General features: G+C 44.0%; 1 protein-coding gene across 1 annotated transcript; it reads right to left on the reverse strand.

The window, feature by feature from the left end:
- Positions 1–1870: 1870 nt before the first annotated feature.
- On the reverse strand, positions 1871–13462 carry ddx54 (DEAD (Asp-Glu-Ala-Asp) box polypeptide 54). Its single transcript, XM_055935657.1, has 19 exons — positions 13183–13462; positions 12077–12206; positions 9947–10017; positions 9681–9869; positions 9494–9543; positions 8108–8149; positions 7771–7988; positions 7608–7669; positions 7345–7476; positions 7022–7232; positions 6716–6847; positions 6316–6537; positions 6054–6127; positions 5747–5953; positions 5453–5604; positions 5204–5317; positions 5016–5126; positions 4755–4852; positions 1871–2666 (listed from the first exon to the last, which is right to left on the reverse strand). The coding sequence occupies exons 1-19, from the start codon at positions 13297–13299 to the stop codon at positions 2377–2379; spliced, it is 2622 nt and encodes an 873-aa protein (XP_055791632.1). The 5' UTR covers positions 13300–13462; the 3' UTR covers positions 1871–2376.
- Positions 13463–23023: the final 9561 nt, after the last annotated feature.

Genomic DNA, 23023 nt, shown 5'->3' on the forward strand with positions numbered 1-23023 from the left:
ACACACAATACCCCATAATGACAAAACAGATTTAAATGTTTTGCTAATTTATTAAAAACAAAAATATACCATTTACATAAGTATTCAGACCCTTTAATCAGTACTTGGTTAAAGCACTTTTGGCAGCGATTACATCCTCCTGGGTCTTCTTGGATATGATGCTACAAGCCTGGCACACCTGTATTTGGGGAGTTTCTCCCATCCTCTCAATCTCTGTCAGGTTTGATGGGAAGCGTTGCTGCACAGCTATTTTCACGTCTCTCCAGAGATGTTCAATCGGGTTTAAGTCCGGGCTATGGCTGGGCCACTCAAGGACATTTAGAGACTTATCCCGAAGCCACTCCTGCGTTGCCTTAGCTTTGTGCTTAGTGTCGTTGTTCTGTTGGAAGGTGAACCGTCGCCCCAGTCTGAGCTCCTGAGCGCTCTGGAGCAGGTTTTCATCAAGGATTGCTGTACTTTCCTCCGTTCAGCTTTGCCTCGATACTGACTAGTCTCCCAGTCCCTAGGAAGACTCTTGGTGGTTCCAAACTTCTATTTAAGAATGATGGAGGCCACTGTGTTCTTTGGGACCTTCAATGCTGCAGAAATGCTTTGGTACCCTTCCCCAGATCTGTACCTCGACACAATCCCATCTCGTAGCTCTACAGACAATTCCATTGACCTCATGGCCTGGTTTTTGCTCTGACATGAGGTTCAAGTCAACTGTTGAACCTTATATAGACAGGTGTGTGCCTTTCCAAATCATGTCCAATCAATTAAATTTACCACAGGTGGACTCCAATCAAGTTGTAGAAACATCTCTAAGGTGATCAATGGAAACAGGATGCATCTGAGCTCAATTTTGAATCTTACAGCAAAGGGTCTGAATACTTATGTAAATAAGGTATCTGTTCATTTTGAATACATTTGCAAAAATGTCTAAACCTGTTTTGGCTTTGTCATTATAGGGTATTGTGTGTAGACTGCTGAGGAACATGCTTTATTTAATCCATTTTAGATTAAGGCTGTAACGTAACAAAATGTGGAAAAAGTCAAGGGGTCTGAATACTTTCCCAGGGCACTGTAAATGAATGCAAAGTTGTGTTGGCTATAACAAAAACAGATTGATAAACACTTAAATTAGTCAAAAACATACTTATTTATCTAATGTAGGCTTTAGTATGTTACATTTATAAAATTAGTACTTTTTTGTATAGTTAAGAGTTCATAAAAAATGATTTAAAAAAAAAAACTAATATGTAGTCAAAGTATTATATTCACACATATCTTTAGTTTTCAACATTACTCTATAAATATTTAATATTAATGAAATGTTAACATTTTAAACAACTTTACTAGGCTATTGAAAATCTGAGCCAAACCCCTGTTTTGAAGAGTTTTGATCATGTACATTACTTTTCCTTCTGCTACAAAGACCTTTCCCAAATATGTCCTGTTTAGTATGTAGAATAATACAGTTATCTTATTGCTGAGCGATGGGAGGCAATTTAGAGAGGCGAGACTTTGGTTTGGGGCTCTTTGCTGACAGAAACGTTCCCTTAATTCTCCCTTTTCTAATGAACCTCAATCTCCACCACACTCTTGGCCCGGAGTCAAATCTCTCAACACCCTCCGGTTGCTCTGCTGTCAACTGGGTCAAATGAATACAGATCTCTGAAATGACAACATGTTTGTAGTGACCCGTTGTTCCGCTGGCAGACTTCTCTCTAAGCTTTACCGCCCCCTTGTGGTGAAGAATGGCAGAAGGTTACTCTTGCACACTGTGGTCGACAACGTTCGACTCACTGGGCAGCTTTGTATTATCTACTGTCATGGGTTTTGCTGTTCCTCCTAGGACGTTCTAATGAAAGAATGACACAGTCACATATGATAACAATCACATTTGTATTAGCTCTGAATTAATATGCATAAACAAATACAAATATCATATTAAGAGAGCAATCCATCTGGATAGGTTATGAAGCAAATATATCTGTAAAATACAGGTTTCACTTGCTTTAGCCCCGTCATGCACAATCTCTGCATTAAGGCTAGAGGCACATAAAATATGTGGACACGGAAGGGGATCACATCTTGTTACCACACTGCAGTGTCATACACGGAGCTCTGCAAGAACCCTTTGGGTTAGGGTGCATCTCAAGTCTAAAATGGCTTCCTCTGCTTTTCTCTCTTTCTACATCTGCACTGACCGACCAGTACAAATGGAGAAGAGTCATGAGAGGAAAGCAACTTTAGGCTATTGAGATCCACCATTGGAGTTTATCCATAACCCTCTAATGGAGGTTAAAAACAAAAACCTCCACCCGTTGTCACCTCTGCCAATCCTTCCATATCTCACTACAGCCTCCACACCTCATCTACTCCTCGCCCCCTCTCTCACAGTCTCTTCTTCATCTTGCCCTTCTTGTGGACACCACGGCCAAAGCCAGATTTCTTCTGGTCGTTGAGGCGCTGCTTGCCCTTGCCCCGGAGCTTCTTCAAGCCTCCACTCTGCAGGAACCTCTGTTTCTCTGTCTTCCTGCGCTGCTTCAGGATCTGGTCCCGGCTCTTCAGCTCTGAGCGCGGGCCCCGGGAGCCACCATCCCTCTGCTGCCCAGGGGGCCCCAGGGGCTGGGAGTTGGGGCCCCTGGATGGGCCACCTCGGCCCCGGCCAGGCCTACCTCGGCCTGGAAGAGAGAGGGAGTGAGACAGGGTTAGGGAAGAGAAGGGCCTATGCAACATTTCAAATGTTCATCATTATTTTAACATGCTGATTGCAAGTAACATGGACAAAATACATCAGACTGGATATTGCTGTGAGTGTTTCGGAATAGATCTTAGGTAGTAGAGCCCGTAGACTGGAGCTTGAAGAATGGCAGCTTGTTAGGGGGTGCTGTTGTCACTATTTATGGAAATCGTGTAATTTTTGAAACGGCTTCCTACAAAATTCTTGATCGTACAATATGCATATTATTATTATTATTGGATAGAAAACAGTCTATAGTTTCTATAGCCGTTGAAATTTTGTCTCTAAGTGGAACAGAACTCATTCTACAGCAATTTCCCTGACATGGAGTCAGATTTCACACATTTTGGCCCCTGTTCTGGAGTCAGTTTTAAGGCCACTGTTATTCCTATGAGTATACGGACACTGCTTACGTCTTCCCCTGGATGCCTTTATGTGATGACGCTTTGAATGGTATCGATTGCCCAGTCACAGCCACTATAAATGAAAAAATCCTGTAGGTAGGAACTCTTTTCTAGGTGCGTCAGGCGCGCGGAGGACACCGACCTACTGTTTTTCCAAGCATTAGTGTAGCCAGTTATATTTCTCCGGTCATATTTTTACTCGTTATAGGAGTTAAAAACATCATAAGGTAGTTAATTTAAAGCGTTTTATAGCAATTTATATCCGTTTAGTGCGATTTTGGGACATTTATTTCTGAGCCACTGTGAATCTCTGGGCACCGTTCCAATTCATGCCGAACGCAATGTGCATTTCTGCATGGCAAGAGGACAGCTTTCGACCAAAAGACGATTAGACCCAAGAAAGGATTCTTTGACCAAGATTCTGATGGAAGAACAGCTCAAAGTAGGAACAATTTATTATGATAAATCGTGTTTCTGTCGAAAAATGTTAGTGGCTTAGGACGCCATCTTTTTTGACGTAGCTTCGCTTGGCGCAAACTGTATTGAAAAGTAAGGATAATTTAAAAAATGTAATTCCGCGATTGTATTAAGAATTAAATTGTCTATCAATCGCTGTCCACCCTATATTTTTTAGTCACGTTTATGAGTATTTATGTATACGACTAGATCACTGTCTAATAGGGCGCACGACATTTTCTGACCAGCTGGGCTACTTTTCTCATTGTCTAACCATGATTTTGGTGGCTAAATATGCACATTTTCGAACAAACTGTATATGTATGTTGTAATGTGATGTTACAGGAGTGTCATCTGAAGAATTCTGAGAAGGTTAGTGAAAAAATTAATATATTTTGGCGATGTTTATGTTATCGCTCTCTTTGGCTAGAATCAATGCTGGGGTAATGTTTGCACATGTGCTATGCTAATATAACGATTTATTGTGTTTTCGCTGTAAGACACTTAGAAAATCTGAAATATTGTCTGTATTCACAGGATCTGTGTCTTTCGATTAGTGTATGCTGTGTATTTTTACGAAATGTTTGATGATTAGTAGTTAGGTAAACACGTTGCTCATTGTAATTATTCTAGTCCATTTGTGACGGTGGGTGCAATTGTAAACTATGACATCTACCTGAAATATGCAAATTTTTCTAACAAAACCTATCCTATACCATAAATATGTTATCAGACTGTCATCTGAGGAGGTTTTTTCTTGGTTGGTGGCTATCAATATCTTAGTTTAGCCGAATTGGTGATAGCTACTGGTGTTGGTGGACAAAGAAAAGATGGTGGATTATGCTAATGTGTTTAGCTAATAGATTTACATCTTTACATAGTGTCTTCCCTGCAAAACATTAAAAAAAATCGGACATGTTGGCTGGATTCACAAGATCTGTGTCTTTCATTAGCTGTATTGGACTTTAATGTGTGAAAGTTAAATATTTAAAAAATATATTTTTTTTTAATTTCGCGGCTCTGACTTTTCAGTGGGGGGTGGGGGGGGGGTGCCGCTAGCGACACCCCGGGGCTAGACAGGTTTTAAGAGACATTAGTCACTCATCAGACCCATCACAAACAAATGATCCAAACTCTAGCTACAGCCCTCTGATGAATTGCACTCCTACCTCCTCCTCCACCCCTCCTTCCTCTGCCTCCGGTCTCTCCATCCGAATCTCCACCCCCTCCGTCGTCCACCTTGTACTTCTTCTTCCACTCCTCATAGCTAAGACACACAGGGTCAAGGAGATGGAACATCCTAATAACATTGCAGTGGTACAATTAAGAGTGAGGACTTATGCACAATAAGCTGAGGGCGTTGGTATTCCATTCCGAGACCTTATTAACAGCTTTCATCAGTAAAGATCAGTCTGAGATGACAAAGATACAAGTTCTTCTTGTTCTTGTTGTTGATCATCTGTCCGCTCTCCGTCCTCTTCTGCTTCTTCTGGTCTGCCTCCTTCCCCGTTTCTTTGACGAAGCGCTTTCTCTTGCGATCCCTGCAGAGAGATGATGGAGTCGTAAAGTGAGGTCGATAGGGGTGTGTGTGTGTGTGCGCAGCGGTGTTCCCTCTTACCACTTCATCATGTGTTTGTGCTGGTTGAGTCGCTCTCCTTCGTCTCCCATCAGGTCCAGTACAGCAGTAGAAGCCTGCTGGTCAAACGTTGTGCCCTCTGTTCCCAGGCTGAGTCTGCAAACAGCAAATACTGAGTCATATCACTATGGCTCTGTTGTACTATAAGCCCACACTCACATAATGACTATTTTGGTCTTGTGTTTAAAGCCGGTAAAGTGGAGTGGACTGTGTAGTCAGCTTTTCCCATACCCTCTCTCAGAGTTGAAATCCTTGGGTCTGTAGGGGATGTAGTTCTCCTCATCGCGGCCAGTCTGTTTGGTCTTCTTGCTGTCTGGCCTCTCCGTATCGCCATCCACCTGTGGCTTCCTCCTCTTACCCCCCACCACCTCAGAGAACACACCCTGGTGGACAAATGACAGAAGTACAGCATGGGAAACATCCGGTCTAGTCATATGATACTACTTTGTCTGTGGTGGTGCTATGCTCCACTGTTAATTAGCAATGGAACACATACATGCTAGATGGATACTCAGTAGTGCTAACCTGAAAGTCCTCCTCTTCACTGTCCTCCTGGTCTGCTGTGTGGTGAGTGGAGGGCAGGGGAGTGACAGGAACGTGATACCTGCCCTCTGCAGCCAGAAGCTCCTTCTTCTGTGTGAACATATCCACCAGCCGCATGTCCCTGGAACGCTTGGCTCGCATCACCACGCTGGCGTTGGTCTTGCTGTTTGAGTTGATCTCAAAGATCGTCTGGAGGAAAAGTGCCATGGTTGTTTAATACAGTATGACTAACGGTTATTCATTAATTACAGATAATAGTTTCCAATATGGATTTTAAATCCCAACTCACAGCTCTAGCCTTGTAGCCCTTAATGCAGTCCACCATTTGAAGGCGCTCCAGTTCCATTTTCTCCAAGCCTGACCCTGAAGGGAAATATGGGTTATTATCTTAGCAACATTAAGGAAGCATCTGTGTGGGATTTTCACGAGAACCCTAAATCTGATGAGGATCCACTGAGACAGAAACTTCATTTATTAATATCACAACTTTATGGACCATCTGCAGCGCACTGGAAAGACCATTCTGTTCACAAGTCAGTCATCCTACTGACCTAACAGTGGGTGGACAGCCATGCTGGGGAGCTCTGTGTTCTTGACCCGTTTAAAGGATTCTGGTGAGGGCATGGGCCGGGACTTGATGTACTGCTTGTAGGCGTTGTCCGCTATGCGGCGCAGGTTCTGCAGGTCATGAGAGTTCTCATGGGCCGTGATCAGCTGGGATTCCTCATCATCCAGAATGCTCTGGGGAACACGACCAAACACACCGTCTGACTCTGGAGGGAGGGAAATTAAGCAGGAGATAGAGGAAGGGACAGAGAGAAATATGTGAGTAAGCAAGATAATTATTGAGCGTCCATGATAGAAAACAAGTGTGACAAGACAACTGGATGGGTTAACAATGGTTCCATTCCCTCACACTGTGTATGACATGTTGTTGCCCAGTGCTGGTACCTTGTTGGTGGTCAGGTGTAGCCAGCTGAAGGGGTCTCCCCAGGAAGAGATGGAGGTCATAGACAAAAGGTATCTCATCTGTACACACAAGGCTATAGGCTGCTCCACTGCGGCCTGCGCGTGCCACTCGACCTGGGGTTGAAAAGGCAGAGATGAGCCAACAGTCAATGTTGAGGAAGACACTATATTTCATTGATTCAGATGGTTGTCACTGGCCTTTCTGTCCCACGTATTTAAATGACAAGTCAAGATAACCTAAAACATCATGTTGACCACAATTAACAGTCAACTGTTTGCGTTACCCACCGACTCTGTGCAGGAAGAGCTTGGCCTTGGAGGGGAAGTTGTAGTTGATGACGTTGTCCAGCAGGGGGATGTCTATACCGCGAGCAGCCACGTCTGTCACAATCAACACCATGGCCTTGCGGTGGACAAATTTACCAATGTTGATCTTCCTGGCAGTCTGGTCCAGGGCACTGTAGATGTAGGCACACTCCACACCCTCAGAGAACAGCAGCTAGGCATAGGGTAACACACAGAGTTAGAGTCAAAACGTGTTTAAACGTACAAGGCCGAGGACAACCAAACCTTATTCCATTAGTTTACCCTTTTATTCACTGGGGTCTCACCTCTTTGAGGTACTCGACATGGTGTTTGGTGGCAACAAATACCACCGTCTGCTCCTGGGGCTTCGCCACGTTCCTCAGCAGGTGGAGCAGCAGAGCCGGCTTATCATCCATCCTCAGGTGGAAGAACGAGAGCTGGGAGGAGAAAATACAATGTTATGCTACTTTTATATGACCTACATGAATCAATCACAGGTTTCACATGTCGGATTCAAACTGGGTGCACATTTTTTGAATGTGTGTTTTAGCGAGTGCTTTAGCTTTACCTTCAGCAGCTCACTCAGCTTGGAGTCCACGTCCAGACGAATCAGCACTGGCTCCGTCAATCCTGCACAAAAACACACCCGTCAGAGCACTACTGATCTTGCCTCATACACAACTCATTATGAAAAGGCTGCAAAAGAAGGCAGAGGTTGCGGGTGGGCTTACCGGCTCTAGCAAACTCAACCAGTAGTTTGGGCAGGGTGGCAGAGAACAGCAGTGTCTGTCTGTTGTCTGGGAGCCTCCGGATAATCTCCTGGAGCTGGTCAGCAAAACCCATCTCAAACAGCCTGTCCGCCTCGTCAAACACAACGTACTCCACGCTCTGTAGCTTCAAGTTCATCTCCATGACAACGTGCATCAGACGACCTGGGGTACCGATAATTCTGAAGGCAGAAGACATAACTCAAACCTACAGCAGAGAACAAAACATAACCTTTTTATAGTTTTAAATTGCATTATGGCAAATTACAGCAGTACATTGTGAAGGCCATAGTGTACGTACATATCTGGGTTCTCATGAAGCGCCGCAAACTGATCATCCATTCTGCAAAGAAACAAGAGGTTCATCTCACATTTTATTTTTCGCATGCGCCGAATACAACTGGTGTATACCTTAACGTGAAATACTCGCTTACGAGCCCTTTCTAACAATGCAGAGTTTAAAAATAAAATGGTACCACAAGAGGAATAAAATTAAATAGACAATGGAGCTATATACAGGGAGTACCAGATCAATGTGTAGGGGTACGAGGTATTTGAGGTAGATATGTACATGAAGGCAGGGTAAAGTAGCTAGGCATCAGGATAGATAATAATAAGGTATTTGAGGTAGATATGTACATGAAAGGAAGGGTAAAGTAACTAGGCATCAGGATAGATAATAATAAGGTATTTGAGGTAGATATGTACATGAAGGCAGGGTAAAGTGACTAGGCATCAGGATAGATAATAAAACGAGTAAAATAAAGAACAGAGTAGAAGCAGAAAATAATGAGTAAGAGTATGTGTGCATATGAAGTGTATGTGAGTGTGTATATGGTTTGTAAATATAGTCTAGTGAGTGTGTGTAGGGCCAGTGCAGATAATTTGGGCACCATTAATTGACTATTTAGCAGTCTGGCTATTTAGCAGTCTTATGGCTTGGGGGTAGAAACTGTCTCGGAACCTTATGTTCCGAGAGCCGAAGCTCTGGTACCGTTTGACGGACAGTAGCAGAGTGAAAAGTCTATGGCTTGGGGTGCTTTTTTTCAGGCCTTCCTCTGACACCGCCTGATATCGAGGTCCTGGATGGCAGGGAGCAAATCCGTGTTAAGGGTCAGCGTAGTGAGGCGTTGTTGCCTACCCTCACCACCTGGGGCCGGCCCGTTGGGAAAACCAGAATCCAGTTGCGGAGGTTCAGTCCCAGGATCCCTACCTTGGATGAGACTATGGTGTTGAACACTGAGCTGTAGTCTATGAACAGCATTCTCACATAGTTATTTTCCCTCTTGTTGAGGTGGGAGAGGAAAGTGTGAAGTGTAATTGAGAATACGTCATGTGTGGATATGTTGGGGCGATATGCAAATTGGAGTGGGTCTAGGGTGTCTGAGATGACTGTCATGTCCAGCCTTTCAAAACACTTCCTAATTCCAGATGTGTGCTACGGGGCGATAGTCATTTAGGCAGGTTACCTTGGAGCTATTGGGGAACAGGGACAATGGTGGTCAGATTGAAACATGTTGGGATTACAGACTGGGACAAGGATAGATTGAAAATGTCTGAACACAATTTCCAGCTGGTCTGCGCATGCTTTGAGAATGCCCCCTGGTGGTCTTGTTCAGTGTTCAGTTGATGCTTATAAGGACAATAACACATTTCAACACAACAAGACTGAAGATGTACTTAATACCTGTCTCCACCAAGGATCAAAGCTGTCTTAAGGCCGGTGAATTTTCCCAACTGAAATAAAATAAAGGGAATATAGTTACTATTTGCTGTTACTGACCAATACAACATACTACCCCTGAAGTGGTACAACATACTACCCCTGAAGTGGTACAGTGATGACAAATTTACTATAAAACACCTATCCTGACCTCTTTGGTGAACTTCATGGTTTGCAGCGCCAACTCTCTGGTGGGGGTCAGAATTAGAGCCCTGGCCCCCGTCTGGGCCTGGGGAACCTTCAGCTTCTCAAACATGGGCACCAAGAACGCAGCAGTCTTCCCGCTGCCTGTCCTTGCCATGGCAACCATGTCCTTGCCATCTAGAATCACTGGGATAGTCTGAGAGGGAGAGAGGTATCGTAAACAATCGACTGATATATTAGTGAAAGTGAAAAGATCCAAGGGCACTGGCATACCTTCCTCTGGATTGGAGTAGGGACTTTGTAGCCCTTCTTCATGACTCCTTTAAAAACTGGATAACTGAGACCTGCAATTAACAAAAGATGGCTGTTACGACATACTCAGGACACATTGCTGTATAACACATGTCAAACTCATTCCACGGAGCGCCGAGTGTCTGCGGGTTATCGCTCCTCCCTTGTAGTTGATTGATTAATTCATTCTCTAGAGTCTAAGATGTTGGTGTTGGGGGGGGGGGGGGGGGGTCATACTATGGATCATTTTGCTATTTGACTGAATTGCTTTTCCTTCACTCTGCGGTCCAACTTATCCCAAACCATCTCAATTGGGTTGAGGTCGGGTGACTGTGGAGGCCAGGTCATCTGATGCAGCAGTACATCATTCTCCTTCTTCGTCAAATAGCCCCTACACAGTTGGATCATTGTCCTGTTGAAAAACAAATGATAGTCCCACTAAGCGCAAACCAGGTAGTATGGCGTGTCGCCGCTGAATGCTGAGGCAGCCATGCTCTTTAAGTGTGCCTTGAAGTCTAAATAAATCACCGACACGGTCACCAGCAAAGCACCCCCACACCATCACACCTCCTCCATGCCTCACGGTGGGAACCACACATGCAGAGATTTCCACCAGTCTAATGTTCATTGCTCATGTTTCTTGGCCCAAGCAAGTCTCTTCTTATTATTGGTGTCCTTTAGTAGTGGTTTCTTTGCAGCAATTCGACCATGAAGACCGATTCACGAAGACTCCTCTGAACGGTTGATGTTGAGATGTGTCTGTGACTTGAACTCTGTGAAGCATTTCTTTGGGTTGCAAATTCTGAGGCTGGTACATCTAATGAACTTATCCTCTGCAGCAAAGGTAACTCTGGGTCTTCCTTTCCTGTGGCGGTCCTCATGAGAGCCAGTTTCATCATAGCACTTGATGGTTTTTGTGACTGCACTTGAAGAAACTTTCAAAGTTCTTGAAATTTTCTGGATTGACTGACCTTTGTGTCTTAAAGTAATGGACTGTCGTTTCTCTTTTCTTATTTGAGCTGTTCTTGCCTGTCATCAAGGCAAAGGGTGGCTACTTTGATGAATGTCAAATATATTTTAATTTGTTTAAAACTTTGGGTCATTTCATGATTCCATATGTGTTATTTCATAGTTTTTATGTGTTCACTACTATTCTACAATGTAGAAAATGGTAAAAATAAAGAAAAATCCTGGAATGAGTAGGTGTGTCCAAACTGTTGACTGGTACAGCTTTTAAAAATATATACATATTTAACCTCTTTTTTTAAGTAGGCAAAATGTACCTTCAGATGAGTCACTTGTGGGGGTCGTAGAGCAAAACATAGACCACCATCGTGTTCGTGAGAGCATCATCTCTCCATAGAGCGGTCAAACTACGGTACAGCCGTGTTCGTGAGAGCATCATCTCTCCATAGAGCGGTCATACTACGGTACAGCCGTGTTCGTGAGAGCATCATCTCTCCATAGAGCGGTCTAACTACGGTACAGCCGTGTTCGTGAGAGCATCATCTCTCCATAGAGCGGTCAAACTACGGTACAGCCGTGTTCGTGAGAGCATCATCTCTCCATAGAGCGGTCATACTACGGTACAGCCGTGTTCGTGAGAGCATCATCTCTCCATAGAGCGGTCATACTACGGTACAGCCGTGTTCGTGAGAGCATCATCTCTCCATAGAGCGGTCAAACTACGGTACAGCCGTGTTCGTGAGAGCATCATCTCTCCATAGAGCGGTCAAACTACGGTACAGCCGTGTTCGTGAGAGCATCATCTCTCCATAGAGCGGTCATACTACGGTACAGCCATGTTCGTGAGAAGACCGATTTTTGGATGTCTCATGGTCTGACAGCTGTGGCTCGGCCACCTTCAATCGCAGATGCGGAAGGCTGCCATAGGTGGTTGCGGTGTATTGGGACTAATATCTCTTGCTTAAACTGGCAGATTGTGGGGTTAAGGTCACTAATTAGTAAGAAACTCCCCTCACCTGGTGTCTAGGTCTTAATTGAAATGAAAAACCAAGGCCCTCCATGGAATGAGTTTGACACCCTTGTTGTATAACATCTGTAAGTGTCTTACATAGATGGGCTTCAGATAAGACAATATACATTTCTCACCCATGGACTGGAAGCCCCCAGACTTCTTTTTCTTCTTGTTCTGAGCTCTGACCAGCTCCCGGGTGTCTGGTTCAACATCAGACAGACACTCTGACGAAGCACCAGGGAACAGGGGTAACTTTCTTCCAGGCTGAAAAACACATTCATTGCATGATAATACCATGACATTGTCATTATGGAGATTGTTAAACTCAATAATTTCCCACTCAAATCTAGCATGACTTTAAAGCTAGAATCCATAGTTGCTATATACATTTTGGACTTTGTAGCGATCCTCGCTATATGCGCCTAGTTAACATTCCGACCAAGTGGGTTAACCCTATTGGCGCCCTGCGCAGGATGTTTGCCTTTTACACCAGAGACCGGGTTTGCTTTCCAGCTCGCTACATTGGTGTCAGGGTGTCGGACGGCGCAGTCAGGCCATCGGAACGCACGGGCGGACATGTGAAAGGACGTAAAAGAATGTGGACATCGATCCCGTTCGGAGCGGGCTAGATGTATTAGTCATATTACAATATCCACGAAGTGCGTTGGAGTGACGCGTAGACGCGTTGGCGTGACGCGTAGTAATACGGAGTATTTGCCTTTTACGCCAGAGACCCGGGTACACTTCACGCTCCAATATATACCCATTTATTCTTGCAGAATATAACTTAACGCCTCATTAAGTTACTTAAACTGTCATACCCTATTCAGAACCTCAAATATAATCTTGTTTTACTCCAATTATCGTAAAAAACGCAAACAAACACTGTATAGCCTCAAAACGGAGAGATTATGGATGATTTATCCTTGCATCCATATACTTTTTAGCGAAACAAGGGTGGGGAGAACGCTTTTTTATTGTTTCAATTAGGTTTCTAGCTTCATTAATGTAGTTAATATAATTGGCGATAAATCAATTCTAGGCCGAACGCAAAGCCAAACAGGCAAACCCTGCACACAAGTTGGCATCCATCGCTAGTTGCCTGGTAAGCATGTTAGCTAGCTAAGGGTTATCAACTAGCTAAGTAAATTCATAGCAAGTAGATTTACATACATTTGATAAAATGACTACAGCAAATAGTTTACCTAGTTACAATAACAGAAAAACGAATGGTTCTTACAGAATCATCGTCCTTAATTTTAGCAGCAACTTCGAAATCTCCTCCATCCGACTCGTCAGGCTCCCGGTGGCCAGTCTGTCTCTTTTTCTTAGTTAGCTTCTTCTTTCTTTGAGCCATTGTGATTAGTTGCAGCACTTTTTATAATTTGTTCAACGCTTTGAACTAGTCAGAATAAAAAATAAAAAACGATTGGTGCTCAAAACTAAATTAACTGTTCAGCACACAACAACACAGACAGCAGACATTTTGAAACACGTGTGATTAAAAACGCAGGACTCGTGCGTCGGCGCATGATATGACGTCATGGTGTTTTTTGTGAGTAGTATTACAGAGTTTCTAAACCCAGAGGCATAACATCGCGATATTTCCGGGAACGCTTACGAAATAGAACAGGGCGAGGTTTGGGTTTTGAGAAGTCATGTTTTCAATACCTTTCAATACCTCACCTTGCAAGGATAACTACACTGAGCCTTTTACCACTGGTGTGTGTGGCCAAAAATCAAAATTTCCATGTAATCCAATAAATGTAAATGTCTGGAGTTTGCTAAACAGCATTGGCACTTGGATAGGAGCTGGTGCTTTGGTCAGATGACATGAAAATAGAGCTCTTTGGCTACGCACGCCAGTGGTGGGTTCGGCGTTGAAATGAGAACTCATGAGCAGAAAATAACCCCATACCCACTGTAAAATATTGTGGTGGATCTTTGATGTTGTGGTGGATATTTTTCTTCTACTGGTCCTGGGGCCCTTGTTAAGGTCAACAGCCTCCTGAACTCTACCACATACCAGGACATTTTAGCCAAAAACCTGGTTTCCTCTGTCAGGAGGCTGAAACTTGGACACAAGTGGATCTTTCAGCAAGACAATAACCCCAAGCACACATCAAGATCCACAATTATGTATTTCTTTATTCCATTCTTTTACTTTCAGATTTGCGTATTGTTGTAAATTGTTAGATACTACTGCACTGTTGGAGCTAGGAACACAAGCATTTCGCTTCACCCGCAATAGCATCTGCTAAATATGTGTATGTGACCGATATAATTTGATTTGACAAAGAAATGGTTAATTGGCCAAAAAAATTAACATTTTGCAATGCCCATCTCAGTCTCCGGAATTGAAACTAATTGAAAACCTGTGGTTTGAATTGAAGAGTGCAGTCCATAAGTGCAGACGAAGGATATCAAGGATCTGGAAAGATTCTGCATAGAGGAATGGTCTAAGATCCCTCTCAATGTGTTCCCCAACTTATAAAACATTTTAAAATACGTGTCAGTGCTGTTATCCTCGTAAAGTGAGGTATTGAAAACAGGGGTATCAATAATATTTACTTTTGAGAGAAAACATGTATTAATTGTTAAACAAAATATTTTTATTTTAGCAATTGTATTATTGTAAAATAATATACATTTCCCAAGTTTTTGGAGCAGACAATATGCAGTGGCTTGTGAAAGTATTCACCCCCCTTGGCATTTTTCCTATTTTGTGGCCTTACAACCTGGTATTAAAATGGATTTTTGGGGGGGGGGTTGCATCATTTGATTTACACAACATGCCTACCACTTTGAAGATGCAAAATATTCTTTGGGGTGAAACAAACAAGAAATAAGACAAAAAAACAGAAAACTTGACCGTGCATAACTATTCACCCCCCGAAAGTCAATACTTTGTAGAGCCACCTTTTGCAGCAATTACAGCTGCAAGTCTCTTGGAGTATGTCTCTATAAGCTTGGCACATCTAGCCACTGGGATTTTTGCCCATTCTTCAAGGCAAACATGCTCCAGCTCCTTCAAGTTGGATGGGTTCTGCTGGTGTACAGCAATATTTAAGTCATACCACAGATTCTCAATTGGATTGAGGTCTGGGCTTTGACTAGGCGATTCCAAGACATGTAAATGTTTCCCTTTAAACCACTCAAGTGTTGCTTTAGCAGTATGCTTAGGGTCATTGTCCTGCTGGAAGGTGAACCTCCGTCAACGTCTCAAATCTCTGGAAGACTGAAACAGGTTTCCCTCAAGAATTTCCCTGTATTTAGCGCCATCTATCCTTCCTTCAATTCTGACCAGTTTCCCAGTCCCTGTCGATGAAAAACATCCCCACAGCATGATGCTGCCACCACCATGCTTTACTGTGGGGATGATGTTCTCGGGGTAAAGTGAGGTGTTGGGTTTGCACCTGACATAACGTTTTCCTTGATGGCCAAAAAGCTACATTTTAGTCTCATCTGACCAGAGTACCTTCTTCCATATGTTTGGGGAGTCTCCCACATGCCTTTTGGTGAACATCAAACATGTTTGCTTACTTCAAGCAACGGCTTTTTTCTGGCCACTCTTCTGTAAAGCCCAGCTCTGTGGAGTGTACGGCTTAAAGTGGTCCTATGGACAGATACCCCAATCTCCGCTGTGGAGCTTTGCAGCTCCTTCGGGGTTATCTTCGGTCTCTTTGTTGCCTCTGGTTAATGCCCTCCTTGCCTGGTCCGTGAGTTTTTGTGGGCGGCCCTCTCTTGGCAGGTTTGTTGTGGTGCCATATTCTTTACATTTTTTAACAATGGATTTAATGGTGCTCCGTGTGATGTTCAAAGTTTCTGATATTTATTTTATAACCCAACCCTGATCTGTCCTTCTCCACAACTTTGTCCCTGACCTGTTTGGAGAGCTCTTTGGTCTTCATGGAGCCACTTGCTTAGTGGTGTTTCAGACTCTGGGGCCTTTCAGAACAGGTGTATATATACTGAGATCATGTGACAGATCATGTGACACTTAGATTGCACACAGGTGGACTTTATTTAACTAATTATGTGACTTCTGAAGGTAATTGGTTGCACCAGATCTTATGTAGGGGCTTCATAGCAAAAGGGGTGAAAACATATGCACACATCACTTTTCTGTTGAATCTTTTTTAGATTTTTTTGAAACAAGTAATTTTTTTCATTTCACTTCACCAATTTGGACTATTTTGTCTATGTCCATTACATGAAATCCAAATAAGAATCCATTTAAATTACAGGTTGTAATGCAACAAAATAGGAAAAACACCAAGTGGGATGAATACTTTTGCAAGGCACTGTAGCTCAGTATTTGAATTATTTATTTTATACAGCCATTTTTGCTTATCTTTATCAAGGGTGCCAATAATTTCAGACCCCAATGTAGATCTTTATTATTCCTACAATCAACTGAAGATCAGTGTAGCACTGCCTAGGGATCTCTCCAACCTGCTTGAATCTCGCCTTTGACTTTGTTTCGTGTGATGTCATCGAGGTATTCTACATGTTCTAGTTAGGGGTCCAACTGGCTCCTGGGGGAAGTAGGATCAGCTAGTAGGATCAGCTTCCCCTCCCACAATCCTAACCTTAACCATTAGTGGGGAAAATGCCAAACTTCCCAGGATCAGCATTTAGGGGAAAATTCACCCTACACCGGACGAGCTGCTGCTCACAAACAGCTGTGGCAGATATCAAAAGCCCGATTGAAGCCCCATGGTCCTTTGCTCATTAGGGCCAGCACAGGAAGATGTTGCAACTTGCAACAACCAGGTTTTCTGCTTGTCCTCCATCTGGCGGACATCTTTTTTGTTTGTCTTCACTTGAGCTACTGGTACACACCAGTTCGACAAATGTTACAGTACATACAGTAATCTCAGTTAACCCTCTAAAATCTCATGTAATTTGGTCAGATGCTCGATATGTTTACGTAGTATGTCCACGAGAGATTATACATACAGTAATGATAGAAATATGGTGGGACATCAAATGCTAAGGTCAAAGAAGGTTTATTTGAAGCCAGTGGAGTAAATAAGTAAACACCATGGCAACAGCCAGGCCCTGATCCCCTTCATATTCCATCACAGAGGGCTGGTTGGCGGTTAGAAGTTGGAATGAACAGTAAAACCCTGTCAGGGACATAAGAGGTTTCGAGGGCTAGCTTACACAAATCAAATGTTATTTTTTTACACACACCAAATACAACAGGTGTAGACTTTACCGTGAAATGTTTACAAACAAGCCCTTTTCCAACAACGCAAGGAAATAGTAACACAATAAAATAACAATAATGTGGCTTTATACAAGGAATACTGGTACGGAGTCAATGTGCAGGGGTACGAGGTAGTTGGGGTAATTGAGGTACTATGTACATGTAGGTAGGGGTAAAATTGACTAGAAAATCAGGATAGATAATAAACAGTAGCAGCAGTGAGTGTGAATGTGTGTCTATGTGTGAGTATGTGTGGGTGGCGTCAATATGCATCGCGGACCACGATGTCTTGCTCCCAGACAGACTAAAAACTTCTTTGCTCGCTTTGAGGACAATACAGTGCCACTGACACGGCCCGCTACCAAAACCTGCAGGCTCTCCTTCACTGCAGCCAACGTGAGTAAAACATTTAAATGTGTTAACCATCGCAAGGCTGCAGGTCCAGACGGCATCCCCGGCCGCGTCTTCAGAGCATGCGCAAACCAGCTGGCTGGTGTGTTTAAGGACATATTCAATCAATCCTTATCCCAGTCTGCTGTTCCCAAATGCTTCAAGAGGGCCACCATTGTTCCTGTTCCCAAGAAAGCTAAGGTACTGTAACTGAGCTAAATGACTACCGCCCCGTAGCACTCACTTCCGTCATCATGAAGTGCTTTGAGAGACTAGTCAAGGACCATATCACCTCCACCCTAACTGACACCCTAGACCCTGGGTCTCGACCCCGCCCTGTGCAACTGGGTCCTGGACTTCCTGACGGGCCGCCCCCAGGTGGTGAGGGTAGGTAACAACATCTCCACCCCGCTGATCCTCAACACTGGGGCCCCACAAGGGTGCGTTCTCAGCCCTCTCCTGTACTCCCTGTTCACCCACGACTTCGTGGCCATGCACGCCTCCAACTCAATCATCAAGTCTGCAGATGACACTACAGTGGTAGGCTTGATTACCATCAACGATGAGACGGCCTACAGGGAGGAGGTAAGGGCCCTCGGAGTGTGGTGTCAGGAAAATAACCTCACACTCAACGTCAACAAAACAAAGGAGATGATCGTGGACTTCAGGAAACAGCAGAGGGAGCAGCCCCCTATCCACATTGACGGGACAGTAGTGGAGAGGGTGGAAACTTTTAAGTTCCTCGGCATACACATCACGGACAAAGTGAAATGGTCCACCCACACAGACAGCGTGGTGAAGAAATTCGGCTTGTCACCAAAAACACTCCCAAACTTTTACAGATGCACAATTGAGAGCATCCTGTCGGGCTGTATCACCGCCTGGTACGGCAACTGCTCCGCCCATAACCGTAAGGCTCTCCAGAGGGTAGTGAGGTCTGCACAACGCATCACCAGGGGCAAACTACCTGCCCTCCAGGACACCTACACCAACCGATGTCACAGGAAGGCCAAAAAGATCATCAAGGACAACAACCACCCGAGCCATTGCCTGTTCACCCCGCTATCATCCAGAAGGCGAGGTCAGTACAGGTGCATCAAAGCTGGGACCGAGAGACTGAAAAACAGCTTCTATCTCAAGGCCATCAGACTGTTAAACAGCCATCACTAACATTGAGTGGCTGCTGCCAACATACTGACTCAACTCTAGCCACTTAAATAACGGAAAAATTGATGTAATAAATGTATCACTAGCCACGTGAAACAATGCCACTAATGTTTACATACCATACATTACTCATATATATATACTGTACTCTATACCATCTACTGCATCTTGCCATCTTGATGTAATAAATGTATCACTAGCCACTTTAAACAATGCCACTTTTATATGTTTACATACCCTACATTACTCGTCTCATATGTATATACTGTACTCTATACCATCTACTGCATCTTGCCTATGCCGTTCGGCCATCACTCTTTCATATATATTTATGTACATATTCTTATTCATTCCTTTACACTTGTGTGTGTTTATGTGTGTGTGTTGGAGTGTCAGTGTAGTATGTGTGAGTGTGTGGGTAGAGTCCAGTGAGTGTGCTTAAAGCCAGTGTAAAAATGTCAGGGTGTCAATGCAAATAGTCCGGGTAGTCATTTGATGAACTGTTCAGCAGTTTTTTGGCTTGGGGTAGAAGCTTTTTAGCTTGGGGTAGAAGCTTTATAGGGCCTTCCTCTGACACTGCCTGGTATAAAGGTCCTGGATGGCAGGGAGCTCGCCCCCAGTGATGTACTGGGCCATACGCACTACCCTCCATAGCACCTTGCGGTCGGATGCCAAGCAGTTGCAATACCAAGCAGTGATGCAGCCAATCAAAATGCTCTCAATGGTGCAGCTGTTGAACTTTTTGAGGATCTGAGGGCCCATGCCAAATCTTTTCAGCCTCCTGAGGGGGACCATGATAGGTCCTTAGTGATGTGGACACCAAGGAACTTGAAGATCTCAACCCGCTCCACTACAACCCTGTCAATGTAAATGGAGCGTGCTCGGCCCTCCATTTCCTGTAGTCCATGATCAGCTCCGTTGTCTTGCTGACGTTTTGCGAGAGGTTGTTGTCCTGGCACCACACATCCAGGTCTCTGACCTCCTCCCGGTAGGCTGTCTCATCATCATCTGTGATCAGTCCTACCACCATCGCATCATCAGAAACCTTAATGATGGTGTTGGAGTCGTGGGTGAACAGGGAGTACTGGAGGCGACTAAGCACGCACCCCTGAGGGGCCTCCATGTTGAGGGTCAGCGTGGCAGATGTGTTGATGCCTACCCTCACCACCTGGGGGCGGGCCGTCAGGATGTCCAGGATCCAGTTGCAGAGGAAGATGTTTAAGCCCAGGGTCCTTATCTTAGTAACGACTCACACACTAAAGTGGAGCTATTTTCTCCACCTCTATAAGATCAGCTTTTGTTCTTACAGGTGGTTTAGGAGATAACGCCCGGGGGATTAGCATGTGCAACTGTCAGGGGGCGCATAATTTCTGGGTTTGCCCGAGGGCGTTTGGCAGACTGACACCCACAGCATGTCTTTGCGTTAGCTCCACCACCACCAAAGCCAAAAGCCAACCTCTTTAAGTCACAATCTCCATTCACTGTCTGTAACTCCAGCGCTGTCTCAAAAACATGTCATTAAATTCCTGCCTGCATTCCCCACCCTGTTGTTCTTATATTTGTATTATGAGGTGCATTCATTAGTTAGAGTTGTCATGCTCCTGTGTGTCATGCAGGCTATGTCTGGGAGGATGCAGCATGGTCTTATTGCTTCAGCTCTGTTGTGTAAAGCTTCACCTCTGTTACACCCATTGACTTAGCCTGATAGGATCCATATTTGACATACATGAACAGAATTATCACCACATTATGCATACTAGGCTAAGCTTGAGCAGATGCCCAAAGTTTGAGGGACTTACAAGAAGATTATCTGACATTTAAAAGCAGTGATAATTAATTTTTGCATTTAGGTTGCCTTATCAGTCACTTAAACACTTATATTTATAACTGTACATTAGGAAACTACATATGCTGACTGATACTGGAGATAGATAGCAGCATTAGAATAGCTTGGATGTGGCCTGTGGTTCACGAAGCAGTCAGCCAGCAGATGTACATTTAATGAAAGTCATTAAGAAGACCAATGTCAACATGACTCTGGTTGTTTTTTTTTGTTTTTTTATGAATATGTACCCAGATAATGTGTGATGGAGATGTTGACTGTACTGTAAGGAAAGTTTAAATTAATCAATATCTGATGCTAATACTAAGGCTGCAAATGAGAGTACCGGTTCAACATTCTTCGGCCGTATCTGTGTCAAATTTAATTATTTAAAAGCCAGGCCTTGCGCTCATCTAACCTTTTTAAAAATAGACGACCATCCAATTAGCATCGAGAGCCATGCTTGTTGGCGAATCAGACAGGAGTGTTTACTGGCAAGGCATCAGACACTGGTATGGACGTTTCATGCCAGGAACAATCCACCAAGGGGACGGTTCGTCCCAAAATCTCAAACCAGTTCCTTGCAAGAAAATCAAGGGTTGTGAGTGTAATGACAAAGAATGCTCTGTTGGATTTGCATCCCAAGAAAAATTAAGACCAATGTGATGATAAGAGAGATCCCTTCAAGATAGTCAAGAGTGTCCAGATATCTTTGTCTGACTAACTGCCATTTTGGGAATGGCCCTCCCCCAACAGTGTATGCACCACAAGATACATTCTCTCTGGCCCCTTGGTACCAGCCCCATGCATTGAGCCATGACATCCACTTACTATCACGAACACTACTACGCCAATGTGCAGCATGCATTAGTGGGTGATGAAGAGGGTGGCTCGCGGGGGGATGGTTTGGTCCCCAGCCCTTTGGTCTGGCATGGCACTGTGAACGTGAAAGTGCCACCCCAAGTGAGGACAGATGGTGAGAAGTCCCCAGGCTTCACCCCCAGGCCCCTGGGCAAAACGTGGCCAAGCACAAGATATCTGGGCTGTGATTGGGCCTTGCCTCTCAGCCTCCCATGGCCCAATAAGATGCTGTGAGGCGCAGTGAAGATATGCTTGAGAACACATGTAACTATGTTGACCCTGTGGTTTCCCTGGTCTTCCCATCCCCCCAGATTTTGGACATCATGGCTTACCATGGTGTAGGGCTATAGTATAAGAGTGTTGCTGTAGCATTGACAAGATTCTAACCCTCACAATAGATCTGAAACTCTATGCATGTTTCATTAGCCAAAGTCTAGTCCATTCATATTTTCAACGCACTGAATCATTTAATGTGCATTAAAGCCAAATTCAGAACTGCTTGAATTTCCACATCTGAAGGAAGCTAAGCCCTTTGCTGAAACGTCCTCTTTGCTGCATAAGGATAATTTAGATTTGATGCCCCTTTAGTGCAAAAACTGCAGAGGCACATACATCTGGTTAAAACTTTCAATTGCTTGATATTCCAGCATTAAAAGGCAGTTTCCCTTCAAGCCACCAGCCGTTAATCTCACAGCTAGTGCCAGCATTAAGGCGATCATCATGGCACATGTGACAATTAAGCGCAAAAACTGTCCCTAGAGGACATTAAAGAGACAGACCAGAGAGGATTTCTCCCACCAGCAAAACTATCTGGGGATTCACTGTCACCCAAACTTACTACCACCCTCAATACTCTCTACTGTAGGCTACATGCAATGCATACACTGTTATGATTCAAATGTATTAGTCCCATTGTACTTTTAATATGTGAGATTTAATGGACATTTCAGCCCCATCCTTTCTCATCTGCTCTGGGATATGCGAGACTGCAGATGCCCAGAATTAAAACCTGAGAGCAGAATTAACTTTTCATGCTTTATGTCCTTAGACTCACTTCTGTTGTTTCTTTTGACCGCCTGCCGCTGCCAGGCACACTCCTCGTCCTCTCTCTCTCTCTCTCTCTCTCTCTCATGTCTTTTTTAATTGCAAATTCATGACAGCCAACACTCTCTATTTCTGTCACTCCCGCTCGGCTTCCCTCAGGGACTTAAGGGAATTTAAAGGGGCCATTGTGTGCCATAAGATAAGTCAGGAGCTGCTCGGGAGACTTGCTTTCATCACCGTGGGACTACTGGACCCCTTTTCCCGCTCGGCTCTCTATAGCTTTATCACTCAAAGGCTCAAGCAGCTCACCGCAATACAAATTCCCAGGCACTGACTGACAGGGAGAAAAGAGACAGGGGGGAGATAAGAAATGAGATGTGCAAATCTGAACTGCATTTTATAATTTTTATATGAAGTGATTGATTGGGGATTACCACAGCATTATTTGTGAAAAACATATAAATGTTTACATGCCTTGTGTATTCATCACCCTTTGATTTATATCAGAAAAATACTAAATTGTTTTGGTAAACACACTGTAGTCTTCCATCTCAGCTCGGTAATGACCTGGCAGAGGTCAAC

Source organism: Salvelinus fontinalis, chromosome 10 (assembly GCF_029448725.1).
Source record: "Salvelinus fontinalis isolate EN_2023a chromosome 10, ASM2944872v1, whole genome shotgun sequence".
NCBI lineage: Eukaryota > Metazoa > Chordata > Actinopteri > Salmoniformes > Salmonidae > Salvelinus > Salvelinus fontinalis.

Bases quoted from the DNA above. Each gene is read 5' to 3' on its own strand.
- ddx54 (XM_055935657.1), bottom strand. From the start codon at position 13,299: ATGGCTCAAAGAAAGAAGAAGCTAACTAAGAAAAAGAGACAGACTGGC. The intron at 9,544-9,680 runs GTCAGGATAGGT...ATTTTATTTCAG, and splicing joins CCATGAAGTTCACCAAAGAG to TTGGGAAAATTCACCGGCCT. The intron at 4,853-5,015 runs GTATCTTTGTCA...TGTGTGTCTTAG, and splicing joins AACAAGAACAAGAAGAACTT to CTATGAGGAGTGGAAGAAGA.